The sequence below is a fragment of the Castanea sativa genome, chromosome 2 (genome assembly GCF_040712315.1).
Source record: "Castanea sativa cultivar Marrone di Chiusa Pesio chromosome 2, ASM4071231v1".
Taxonomy (NCBI): domain Eukaryota; kingdom Viridiplantae; phylum Streptophyta; class Magnoliopsida; order Fagales; family Fagaceae; genus Castanea; species Castanea sativa.
Window position 1 is genome coordinate 9,275,501 of NC_134014.1, and position 14,249 is coordinate 9,289,749.

The window sequence follows — 14,249 nt, forward strand, 5'->3', positions numbered from 1 at the left end:
TAGTAGTATTTTTTTTTTTTTTTTTATTAAATGTTACGCTAGTAACAAACTAACATGACCGAGATAAAATCCCCTGCGTGGAACTGAGCAGTCCATAAGACCAAGGAGTAAGAAGGAAAACAAAGACGTGGCCCACTATATAACAAGCCACGTGTCACTCCTTCGAGCTTAAAAGAGAGTTATAGAGGACATACATAGCTCTCAGCTTCAGTCCTCCATAGCCTTCTTCTTCTTCTCTCAAAATCTCAAATCCTAGGGTGTTTTTCATTTGATAATCAAAGAATTCCTCATACAAAAAGCTCTGTATGTTAAAGCATAGCTAAGAACCATTTTTTTTTTGTGAGAAAGAAAAAATGGGTCAGGCATTTCGTCGAGCATCTGGCAGAATCAAAGCATCTTCTCCGAATATCGAGCCAATGGCGTCGTCAAAGCCGAAAACCGTCGTCGATCGCCAGCCACCGGTAGTGGGTCCCACTGACGTGTCGAAGATCTCGAGGGCCGTCGATATTGATGCTGGTCAGTGAGCTTCGAAAACTAGAGCTTTTATTCTCGTATTTCATGAATTCGGATTTTTTTTTTAATTTTTTTTTTTAGCTTTGAGTTTGTGAGATTTTTGGTGGAATTTCAAGAGAAAGAAGTAGTATTTTTTGTTCATTTCTTTTCCTTTTGATAGAATAGCAGTGTTCTAAGTGATTAAATTTGTCATTTTTTTTGTTATAGGCTTAAGCTTTTGGGACAGTTGGCGATTAATCATAGTTTATTTTCTTATCAACCAAACGAAGCTTTAGCAATGTAATTATCATTTGGTTATATAAATTTATGCATTTTTTCCAACGGGGTGTGTTATTTTTGTGGTATAATTGATTCTAGGGACTCTACTTAGCCAAGCATTGGGAACATTTTCTATAAAGAAGAGTCCAATGGACTCGCCTCTAGCTAGTAAAACCTACGAACAACTAACCCCACTTGCCAGAACTAGTTGCCCGGGCAATTCAGGAACATTCACTCCTAATGGGCTAAGCAGTTTGACGGATGTGTATCTATGTATTTATAATTTTATATTATACATGTATATGAGTAGGCAGGTGCCCTTAGGGCATTTATTAATGGACCATTTTAGGAAAATTTTGATTAGCTGACAAAAATATCAATTACTTTTTTCTTTTCTCATAAAAAAGTTTTTGAAAATATTTCCGCAACCAATGCTCTAAAGGAATCCGTTAACTTTTCCTATAAGTATATAGGAACAACAATAAAAAAATAAAATATTGTTTGTAAGTTAAACACGTACCCTGGTTCCTTTGGGACTCGAACCCACAACCTTAGCCTCCATCCCATTATTAAGGAGAAAGAAGTGCCATTTGAGGCAGGACGCTCACGCACTCACACACACACATGTATAGTAATCGAGGATGCAGAATGATTACATTTAACATTTGTGCACACACATTCTGTTTCATTTTTAAGTAGCTTCTTAAAGAATCAATAGTTACTGTTGTATTGCTTCATTGTTTTGGAGATGTGAATCTTTATGCGTCATGTTAAATCGCGTTAGAAATTTACAATAAAATATCCAGATAAGTGCTTTGAAATTGATCTGTGAGTGCAGTCATTCCCTCCCCCCAACCCCCTCCCAATCCCAATCCCAATCCCAATCCCATATGCGCTTGTGTGATTATATATATGCGTGCATGTGTCTTGACTTATAGTATATGATTATTAGGATTGTGTACTGAATTCATTTTATGTGGATTGATGGTTTCATTTTTGCTTTCTTTTAGATGGTAACCCAAAAATCAATCCTGACAATGTCCTTGAAGAACGAGATCCAAAATATGACGCCATTCTTAGTCAAATGACTGGTAGAATTAGATCAAAGCCTGGAGGGAAACTTGAGATGGGTGAGGTGAGTTAATGCAAGGTGCTTGTCTTTGTGAAACTTCTCTTTTTAAGAACTATTTGAAGACTTATATTTGTCCAAAACTATTGTCTGATTTTGCTTTCAAATATAGGATTTACCAATCTGAAAAAATCTACACCCCCCCCCCCCTCCAAAGAAAAGGGTTCATGTAATGAATTAGGTGGTGCAATTTGATGCTGCTTAATTGCATTGAATATTGAGAAAAAAGTTTGTGCACTTTGAGGATATTGTATAGATATTGATGCTTGACTATTTTCTTAATGCACATTGTCTTTGATAAAAGTCTTTTAAGTTCAGGCACACAGAAAATTGCTTACCTGTGATGTATAATTGCTTTGTTCCATTTGACTGGATCATCGTATGCCTACTTGAACGAGGCAACATATTACTATTACAGTATATGTATATTTGGTGCTCTGTAAATATGTCCACTTTGATCCAACTCATTGGATTGTGTGTGGGGGCCTATTGAATGCCTCACGGTCATTGATAAATGCTTGGGGTAGTTAATCTGTATACTAATATTACAGGCAGCTGTGGGAGAAAGGTATGATAGGCCCATGCCAAAACTGCGAAATACAAAACCTGATTCTGGCTATGAGGAAACGCCTGCCCCTCCAGGAACACTGAATGTAGCACAACTTCGCCAAATTATCCTCCTGCACCAAGGCAAGGCTGCTGACCATGAGGGACCTATGGATATCCAACAGATTGCTGAAAAATTCCGAGTTGATGTTGTGCAGGTTCAAAGGATTGTGCAGTTCCTATCCATGCCTCCAGAGGACAGCAGTAAATCAGAAAACAGTGTATGAAGATCAGTAGTTTTCACTTTATCTTACAGCCTAACAATTTTTTTGTTGAATAAGGGATGATTCTAATAGGCATTTGAAGGTTTCACGAAGTTTTTTTAACCTGAAATCCTGATTATATAGAGCATGAATCAGAAACTTCCAGCTATCAGTTTCTATTTGATCTCTAAGAAATTTTGTATGATTTTCACGTGTTTGTGTGGTGAAGGACACCATAATTTCTTGAACCTTGTTGGGACATCTGATGTTAGCCCACAAAATGAGAATTTGTTGTTTGGATTCACAATTGGGGAACCCGTTCCAGTTGCATGAGATTATTGAACATCATATACGATACTTATTGTATGGTTATTGATTAGAAGCATTCTTTATATTCTCCATCTCTATCTGTGAGTGTGTAACCGGGCGCACTCAATTGCGATAAATTTTCTTAACTTCCTTTCATTGTGAGAGGAGCATTGTGTTATGTCGTGCAATTGAGTCATTGAATTCAAATACATTTGGACATGTTATGCACAACATTACAGGCAAATTCAACAAGATATTGTTAAAGCCATAGAATTTGCCAGAAATGGAGCAACCTGAAACAAAGCCATAGGCTACGTGACCTTATAACATGCAAAACATGTATATAGGATCAATTAATTGTTTATGTCATTTTTTTTGTTATACACCATCTAATAATGTTTTATTTGACTAATATTTAAAAAATCCCATAGTTAGATTGCAGATTCCCTCTATTCTAAACGTACATATCAAATTTCATTTTAAATTCTAAATGTGCAGATCAAATTTCATTTTAAGTGAATGTGATTTACCATCCAATCTATAAATTCATGTTCTACATATTACTTTATAATACCAGATATATATATATATATATATAGACATTTTATAAATGACATCTCTATTGATTTTTTACCATCTTTTGATAGTTTGCTAGGATGAAGGATATAAGTACACAATGTGATCATATAATGGATTTGTCAAAAAACACATCTCATAAATTACTAAGTTTTTTTTAAAAAAAAGTGTAAATTACTAATTAGTTTTTTTTTTAATAATAAGTGTAAATTACTAATTAATCTAAACTTGAACCTTATTCCATACGCACAAGGCCTAAGTCTTTTATCAATTTTAGATTTATTTTAATTACCACTTAATTCAAAGTAATCAAGTTTCAACTTAATCCACTTAATTCAAAGTAATCAAGTTTCAACTTAATCGTGTCATTACCAAAAGTAATAATGTGCATGTCATTCTATAACAATAAACAATCGATGAAAAGATAAATGTGATTTCTTCATGAGTATCAAAGTCAAATCAACAACATTTGGGAATATCTTATTTAGCTTTTTATTGAAAGTATGTTAAAGTATATTTCTACTTTGCAAAAAAAAAAAAGTTTTAAAAAACTATACATAAAAACAAAAAAACAAAAAACTAGTTAGTCTAACCACACCATTGTTCACAACTATATATCCTATGTAATCAGCTACACTATTATCTTTCACTTTTATATGAACCCATCACTTTTTTTCAATCACTCAACGTTTGGAATATTAAAGTTGTAGCATAAAAAGGGTGCGCTACTAGATTTTTTTCGTTCAAATTTTCACATTGCCTTTTCTTTTTGTGTTCTGACTTCTAAGCCGAAGTGAGGTGAGCAGTAAAGTCAATACCGTACCGGTACCGGCCGTACCGGCCAGTATGTACTGTACCAGTACGTATACCGGTATCGAAATAATAACGTTTCGTACCGGTTTAAATACCGGCCGTATCGGCCATGTACCGGCCGTTCCGGCCAATTTCGGGCAATACCGGCCGATATTGGGCGTACCGGCCGGAACAAAAAAAAAGCTTTTTTTTTTTTTTTAGTTTTGTAATTTTTGAATTTTTGTAAGGGCATAATGGTAACTTATTTACATTAACTTATTAATATTATTTGTTTTCTTAATATGCAATGAACAATTAAACTTTCTATTTTTTATATTGTGTTTTTTTTTTCTTTTAATTGATGCTAAAGTCTAAAATTATGAATAATTTGTTTTGAATTGAAGTAATTTTTTATGATAAACTTTTATATTTACTATAATATAAGTAAAATATTATATGCTTATAAACATGGTTCTAAAGATTTTGTGTGTGTGTGTGTATATATATATAATATATATACATAAAATAGCGGTAAACCCGAAATGGTATACCGGTATTGACCGGTACCCGAAATATTTAGTACCACTGGCCAAACCGGTACAACCTCCGGTACGGTATTGACTTTCTTGGAGGTGAGTGAATTTTCGGCGTCTGTAACAAAATTGTATTAAGAAGTGCCTATTCATTTTCAGTTGAACCATTTTGTGAGAGTGACAAAGCTCTTCAAAGATATATTGGATTAATTGCATAATTTTTTGCCCCCAAATTATGGGTCAATCTCAATCTCTTCCAAAATTTTAACATGAAGTAATGTTCTCATTGATTGATTTATAATAAATAAGTTGCAATATATCATTTACAGTTTTTGTCAAATTCAAAACTTTCCAGGGATAATCCGTCAGTTTTTCTGTCAATTATATACAAATAGTGTGGGTTGCAAGTGCAAGGCACGTGCTGGCCTATTAGTATATTTTTCAAATTTTAGGTTTTTCTTACCCCGCTCAAAACTAATTTTTTCTTTTGTTTTGGTCCATGTTTTAAAATATTGAGCTAGTTTTTCTTTATTTTGGGCTAGCTTTCCTAGTCAACACTTACTAGGGTTATCAAACTTTTTTTTTTTTTTTTGAAAACTAGGTTTATTAAACTATTAATAATATATTTAATATTAAAAATAATTAAATACATTAATATATAGAGAGAGTGCGGTGCGGAGTTTGTGCGGTTTTCTTATTATAAAACTGCAAACCGAATTGCACCATACAGTGCGGTGTACTATTACTTGCGGTGTGGTGCGGTTATGCCATTTTGCGGGAGGTTTTGGTGCGATTTTTGCAGTTTGTGCGGTTTATGCAGTTTGGTGAACACCGCTAGCTGACCCTTTAATAAGAAAATTAATATAGATTTTTTTTGGTTTTTTTTTTTTTGATACAAGATAAAATTTCTACTCTAACCTAATCTAATTGTATATATGTGTGAAGCTCCCTCCTGGAGACTTGAACTCCGGCCCTTACCCCCCACATCTCACAAGCATTTATACTTGTAGAGTGACCACTACACCAAGGGGGAGCAGTGGTAGATTTTTTTTGTTGAAGAAGTATGAAGTCATGTACTTAAATTTGAAATAGCTATTTGAATATCTATGTACTATGACAGTTTCTTAGAACTTATTTGCTAAATGTAATATCTACTCACCAAAAAATGCTACAAAGAATGATAATGAATGTCATCATCTTTCTACAATATTTAAATTTTAGCAATGAATGATAATATATGCTACAATTTTTTGAAGATCTTCATTAAATGTATATTGTCACAATATTTTCATAATATATTTAAAGATTAATGTTACGTCCACAATATTTTCATAATATTTTCGCAATGAATGATAATATATTGAAAGATTAATATTACGTCCACAATATTTTCATAATAAATCTTAGGTGGTAAATTACTACTGGTTTTAAATTGGGCTAACCACTTTTAACCATACATTTAAAAATAAAATAAAAAGCCAACTGAAGATAATTATGCCTAAAACAATAAATTTTGGCTTATTAAATTTGACTAAACCTCTCATCCCCCTTCCCCTGTGTGTGTGTGTGTGTGTGTGTGTGTGTTTCTAAAAAAAAAAAATAGTCATTGTTGTTTAGTCGTCTCACATCGATAAGGTGTGATATTGAGAAGGGGTTTATCACTTGCTCCGTGACACTAACTGCCGCATGCAGTTTTGGTGTTGGCGTGTGAGTGTATTTCCTTATCTCATCCCCTTCTCCTATATATATGTGAGTGTGTGTGTGTGTTTCTCAAAAAAAAAAAAAAGAATACTAAACCAAAAAAGAAGTCTAGAAACACAACAAAAGATCACGATATTTTTACAATACCTTTATTTTTAGCTATGGTGGGTCCTAGTTTGATATTTTATTATTTTATTTTAGAGTAATGTTACGCTCACAATATTTTCATAATAAATCTTAGGTGGTAAATTGCTATTAGTTTTAAATTGGGCTAACCACTTTTAACCGTGCATAATTATACTTCATATTTTCAATAAATGGTAAAATAAATAGTTCCCTATATAATAAATATTGTCGTTTTTAGAAGGTATAATAAATGCCTATTAATTGCTAATATAATTATCATGTTTCATACTTTGACAAATAGTAAAAGATTTTTTAAAAAAAATCCATATTTTGTTTTAATTTTGTTGTGCATTGCACGGGTTACTAAGTTACTAGTTGTAAGGACACAATTTGAGCTCCTGACCCACAATCAGAAGGGAAAGGGCTTGAAAGACCTTTTTACAATAAATTTGTAGAGAGTGGGCTTGAAATCTAGATTCTAAAGGTGGTTTAAACAACAAAGAAAGATGGACTTTGGGCCCAATTGTCACGACCCAAACCTGTACTTCAGAATTTAGAGCATGACCGGCATGTTAATATCAAGTTTACCTCAATACTAACACGAACCAACCTAAACAGAAGGTGCTTATCAAGAATTGTTTCCTGTATACCTGCTTATTTTCTTGCATAAAAGCCATAATATACAAAAATTTGAAAACCTTGAAAATTCATTTCATTTGAACTTTGCAAGATTGCCACTTGGCTGAAACTTCAGGTATTCGTGCAAATATTACATAGCTAAACATTTAGCTAAAACTCTTATTTACAAACCCAACCCCAAAGACATACAACTGGGGTTCAAACCAAACTAAAGTTCAGAATTACATCTGTGCTCAAAGGATCAAGTACATCTTGATTCCTTTTATACAACAAAAGAGCTAAACTACTATACCAAAAAAAAAAAAACTATACAATCTAAACAAAAGAGAATCACAGAATCTTGCCATCTCTAATACTCTCGCTGCTTCCAGGAAGAACCTGTGTACTGAAATATAATAGGGTGAGCTGCGAAACCCAGTAAGGTTTTTAAGTTCCATGGGCCTTTGATAAGAATGCATGTAAATCAAATATTTTATGGACATGCCAACTTTGATAAAATAGCCTTCATACTATTCATATTGTTCTTAAATTAACTTATGAACTTTCAAATGAAAATACTTCATTTTCCTTTCATATAATAATAAAAGAACATGATAAGGAACTTAAACATAATTCAACATACTTTTCTTATCATCATACTTTTCTTATAACTTCCAAATAGCTTAATAGCTCTTTTATAATACATATTAGTTAGTCCAATTGTAAGTCTGTCACAACTTTGGGAGGCTTCCAGCACTTAGTGCCAGGCATCCAGCATTCCCCACAATGCTAGGTAATTTTGGAATCATATCATAATACATACTTTCAACCATGGAGGTAGGTTGACATCCTCCACAAGTTGGCGATTACCAACAAGGGCGGGTACAGCAGAGTCAGTCCCACTTTTAATGGCCAAACAGAATCTCTATGGAAATACCAGTACTATAACCCCTACTGGCTGAGTTCAGATCATGACAATGGAATAACTAAAAACTATACTTTTCAGATACTATACTTTTACATAACTATTTAATAACAGTAGCATATCCAATTCTTTCTTTAAACATTATGTTCGTGATATGAGTAATAGCATCAATATGCTAAAATTATCATATATATAAGATTCAATAAGTCACAAACATAAATCTTTACTTGAATCATGCTTATATGTAATATCTCTCATTAAAAGGTTTTAATGCATTATAGTTTTCTAAATAGTCCTTATACTTATCAAACGCACATGTCACAAATCCCTTACCTGAAAACAGAAGACGCGAGAGATTTGTACCAGAGGAGCTCAAGTGTCCGTGTTCTCATTCTTGTCACCTAAATGAAAGACCAAAACTTATTACTAACAACTCTTCCTAAAATATAAACTTATACCTCAACACAACCTAACTCTCAACTTAGTAAAATCTTAATTCCCATCACATAGAGTTTCCCCTAAAACAAGGTACAATCACCAAACTCATAACATACCAAAACACAGAGAAACCAAGCCATAAAAATTCATATATGATCTAAACATACCAAAAGATAAGCACATTAAATTATAGCTCAAAAAATTTACCCTAACTTCAAAATTAAATCTACAAAATCATAGTTATCCTACACTGTTTACTGATCATTTCAGTAGCAAATTCCCCATTTGTAAAATACGAATGGGCTGTCAAAACACATCCAATTGTCATGAAATTTTACAGAGCTACTCCCCTGTATGTCGAACATATACGTATAAATTTCAAAGTCAAAACATAAAAAAATAATTTATTAAAAATCGTACAAGGCAACGTGCTCAAATCTGTCCTGACAGAAATTTATGCAACTTAGAAATTAAACCATTATTTTTGTATTAATCTAAATGCAGTGAGACCACTTCCATAACAACCATATGTGCCTTAGGATTCATAAAAACTACTCTTAGCATCCTAATTCACAGCAAATGATTTAATACAGAATTTTTTTGTAGTGAACATCAAATCTGTCACAGTGACAGCTTCAGTGCATGTTGATACAAAATTCATCAACTAAATGCAAATGGTCTTCAATTCATTTGGGTATTTTTATACCAATACAATAAACATTAAAATAACTTATTAAGCATCCAATAGACCATAACACCATCAAACTTTCAACTTACAAAAACAGAATCACAAGTTCAGCCCCTAAAATCAGATTTGAGAACAAAGAAGGGAAAGCAATTAGACTATCAAAATACTCTAAAATCAAATAAGGTTTTAATTACTTACCCACAAGTTTGAAACTGAAACTTTAGTTTTAGGCTCTTAATTCCTTCTTTAGAGTGAGATTTATTGTTTTGGTGAGAGAGGGAGAGAGAGAGAGGTCTTGCCGTGTGAAAGCAAAGAGAGAAAGAAAACAAAGAAGCAAGTAAAAGGAATAGAAAAAGAAGATAAGGGGGCTGGACTTCTGATGCAGCCAAGAAGATATGATAAGGGAAGTGGACTTTTCTTGGGATGGGGCACGTATAATGCTAAGGAAAAAAAAACTATTGCTCACTTCTTCTTCTTTTCTTTTCTTTTTTATTACTTTCAACCCCTTAAAAGCTTATATTTCTAGAAAGACCCAATGCCAAAATAACTTTACATATATATATCCTTACCTTAATAAAACTCATTTCTACAACATCAAAAGAGTATACATGGTTTATAATATCACAATATCAAAACTTTATGCACTTAAATTAATTAAGATAATAACAAACATATAAACTCATAAATTTAATTATGCAATTAGGTTGGGGTGTTACACCAATGGCACAAATAGGGAGTTGTTTATATGAATATGAATGAAAATTCCTCCTCGGACACAATCTGAGGATAGTTTATAATACTGCTTCTCAAGATAGATTATAATTGTGGACAGTCAGATTTATCATGTACTATTCTTTCTTTTCTCTCCAAAGAAAGCCCCCTTCTTTTCGAATGTCCCTTTTCTCATTTATACTTCCTCCTTCTCCCCTTCTCATCTTCCACCTCATGGTTATAACGCTGGCTTAGATACTTGTCCCATCCATTTTCCCTGAAGTCTTCTGGAGACAGGGGCCAAGTTTCAAACCTCATGCTCAGGTCCTATTTCTCCATTAATGCGGCCAGCATATCAGTTGTAGAGTCTTTAATGCGGGAGCGGTGGTAGTAGCTTTATCTTAGATATTCCACCGCCCTTTCTATTATCCTCCACATGTACCGTGTCTTTCCCTAAACCATAGGAATTTCTATAACATAGCCTGGGGATATTAAACCTTCCCTTCTATTACCTCGGCTTCATTATCTGAGGACACAATCTTCCTTCGACATATTTATTCAGACACTATCACTTTTTTACGTAGTATTTTCTTTATGAGTTAACATTCACACACCCTTAGATCACTTGATGTCCTCGGATTGGGCTTTTAGCCCAAAAGATATTCTTGGGCCACCCTTCATAAATTACTGGGCCCAATGTCCCTACACTAGTTTTTCCCTAAATAACAAGTTGGTCAAAAGTCTTGTACCTCAACTAATTGGCATGTCCTAGTGTTTCTATGACATCCAAGGTTCAAATCTCTCTTTTACAGTTGTAATTATCAAATTATTTGAAAAGATAAAAAGTTGGGCATAGTATAATTACACCTAAAAAAATGTAGGTTTTAAAAACTATAGACAAACAAAAAACTAAATAATTAACCAAATTAAAAAAAAAATCAAATAAATGTCCAAAGTATTTACATTGCCCTACAAAATTCACATTAAGAATATATATATATCTCAAATGTCACCTAGTCTAGGGGTATTTTGGGTAGAGTTGTACATGATTCATTGTGGTTGGTAAAATTGACCATTTATTTAATCACTCCACAGATCGGTTTGGTCAATTCCTTGAACAAATTTCAGGGTTGTTTGGGAAAAAACCCTTCAAATTTCTCTAATTTTTTTTTTTTTTTGGGTATGAATTTTAAAAATTAACTCTTGACTTGCATTTTCTTATTATATCCCCCATTCTTGAAAATTTATAAAGATCAATAACAATGTCATCAATCTAATATTTAAATTTCAAGTTTTTGTGATCTAAAATTATAGATAAAAAATAAATTTATTGCTCAAATAGTAAATGAAATCCGATTTGAACAAAATTTGACATGCATGCTAAGAACATAAAAAACATGCAATCCAATAGTTAAATTTTCAAAATTCACATCTAATAAAAAATATAGGAGAAGTTTGAAAGATTTCTCTCCATACTAGTTTAAAGAGAAACCTTGTCCTATGGTTGGCTTGTTGACTCAAGTAGTTTGAGTCGCTCAATTGTATTGGTAACATGATTGAGCCTTTTCTTAGATTGGATTGGGTACAGTTGAGGTTTTTTTTTATAACCCTTCCCTTGTTAATCTATCTTTGAAATTAAAAGACTTTAATTAATACCTATTGTGGGGTCATGGATTTTGGGATTTGGCTGAGAGCATGTGGTTTTGGCCGAGAAGCATGGGTGGTCCGAGTTCGAGGAGTACTATCTCCTTGGATGAAGCCAAACGCAAATCTGGTATAGATCCTAATGATCAAGGATGACCTTCCAGGAAGTTCTAATGATAGCAACGAGCATCATGAACGTACAAGAGGGATAAGGACTCAAAAATATCTAAGGGAAAACTGCTACCACTGCATTAATGAGGAAGTGACCTCTGAACAATATTATGGCAACCTTACAGCCACCCTAAAAGACTTTTAGAGGGGGCTGATGGGACAACCATCAACTGTCCACATGTGGTCCACGTGCAGAGTAAGGATGAAGGGAGAGATGTAATATAAATAAGGGTAGAGATCCCAGAGAAAGGGGGATGAGAAAAGGAGGAGAGAAAGCACTATAACAATCTCAACAACTCCTGCAACCATTGTCATCCAATATATGCTAGAACAAAACTCCTCGAACTGTGCCGAGAACCAACTTTTTCGCACAAATCGGGTTCAATTCTTGTTGGCTCATCATCCAAAACCATATTAACTGTGATCTAAGCACTAAAACCTAGCTCTTTGACCCACTCTCTACAAATTTATTGTACTGGGTTCACTGGGCCAAGATCCCTTACATTTTGGGCTTGGTCTGAAAATTGTGTCCCTGCACCTATTATTCTTATGTTTTCAGAAATTTTAGGTTATGTTTGGTAACAGTTTTTGTTTTCTATTTTCAAAAACTTAGGGTATTTTTGGTAACTGTTTTTTCTTCTTATTTTCTGTTTCCAAAAATAATTTTCTATTTTTGAGACTAAAAAACTTGTTTGGTAACCCAAAATGGACAAAAAACAAAAACTGTTTTCAAAACTCAATTTGTGAAGGAAACTGAAAACATGCAAAAAAACTGTTTTCAGTTTTTAATTTTCAAAAGTCAACGAAAACACGCATTTAATTTAACGAATCTGTCTCATTTAATGAGTTAGCATTAAAGTTCAAATCTAAGTAACAACATATTTTAGTTTTTTTTTTCTTCCAAAAACTATCTTTTTAATTTCAACTAACCAAACATGTTTTTTATTTCAAAAATACAAGAAAATTGTTTTTTCTTTATATTCCCTAAAACAGGTTTTTGAAAATAGAAAACAAAAAATGTTACCAAACATAACCTTATTTCTTGGGAATATTAAGAAAAAAATAATTTTCTTGTATTTTTGAAATAAAAAAACATGTTTGGTTAGTTGAAATTTAAAAAAAAAATAAGTTTTTTGAAGAAAAAATAGAAAATACTAAAATATGTTGTTACTAAGATTTGAACTCTAATGCGAACATAAATTCATTAAATTAAATCCATTTTTTCATTGATTTTTGAAGATTAGAAACTGAAAACATTTTTTTGCATTTTTTTAGTTTCCTTCACAAATTGAGTTTTGAAAACAGTTTTTGTTTTTTGTCCATTTTGGGTTGCCAAACAAGTTTTTTAGTCCAAAAAATAGAAAATTGTTTTTAGAAACAGAAGATAAAGGGGAAAAAACAGTTACCAAACATACCCTTAGTTTTTAGAGGTAAAAAAAAAAAAAAAAAGCAAAGTAGTGTTAAAGAGTTTATAATAATTTTAGTGTTTTGAATTAAATAAATTTATGATTTTAAGTTTTATAATTAAGAAATATATTGGTTTTAATAATGTTTATTTAATTTATTTTTTGAATTTCTTAATTTTGCGAATAAATATAATATGTTAATTAGATTTAGAAAAAGAAATGTTTATTTTATGTTGTTCTAGTAACGGCTGGGTAATTAAGATAGTCCAAATCCTTGTAATTTGTAAAACACTCAACCCTTAAAAACATATTGGTTTTTTAAGATTATGGAAACATTCAATAATAATGATGATAAGGTGATTTTACTTAGGTGAGTAAGAAGATTGTCTCAACTTTCACATTGAGTATTATGAATGTGTCACGTGGCACAAAAATTAAAATGAACACAACAAAGACTCAAGCTACAATTAGAAATGATTTGGATTCGATTTAGCTTTTAGATTGTAAGCAAGGGTAACAACCTACTTTATTACTTATCTAGGAATCAGTCTCTCAACAACTAGTTATGATCTTTTATAATTTATTGCTTATCATGGTATAACTTATTTGTACTCTGAACTAATAATTAAGCAGACAAGCACATGCACTTAAAATGTCAAACACAAACTTTATTACATCCTTGCAAAAGTACATTTAAAATGTTAATTCCCATTTCATGCCTTGAATTAGCACAAGATAGCTAGATCCAAATTTCATTGTTATATGAAAGTAAAAAGAAAATACTACATGATATTTAAAAACTAAAGTGTCTGCAGTAGCATCAAACACTAGTATTTGAAATGGTTTTTCATGCCATTAGCAAACCAAGTTGAAAGAAAATCACAACAAACTGATCAAAAAGT

General features: G+C 32.3%; 1 protein-coding gene and 1 long non-coding RNA gene across 2 annotated transcripts; one reads left to right on the forward strand and one right to left on the reverse strand.

The window, feature by feature from the left end:
• The first annotated feature begins 94 nt into the window (after positions 1-94).
• LOC142623863 (uncharacterized) lies at positions 95-3,108 on the forward strand. The gene is made up of 3 exons (XM_075797340.1): positions 95-516; positions 1,782-1,906; positions 2,452-3,108. The coding sequence occupies exons 1-3, from the start codon at positions 354-356 to the stop codon at positions 2,731-2,733; spliced, it is 570 nt and encodes a 189-aa protein (XP_075653455.1). The 5' UTR covers positions 95-353; the 3' UTR covers positions 2,734-3,108.
• Positions 3,109-7,435: 4,327 nt separating this feature from the next.
• On the reverse strand, positions 7,436-9,830 carry LOC142623979 (uncharacterized). Its single transcript, XR_012842259.1, has 3 exons — positions 9,614-9,830; positions 8,623-8,690; positions 7,436-7,770 (listed from the first exon to the last, which is right to left on the reverse strand). It is a non-coding gene; the product is annotated as an uncharacterized LOC142623979 (long non-coding RNA).
• Positions 9,831-14,249: the final 4,419 nt, after the last annotated feature.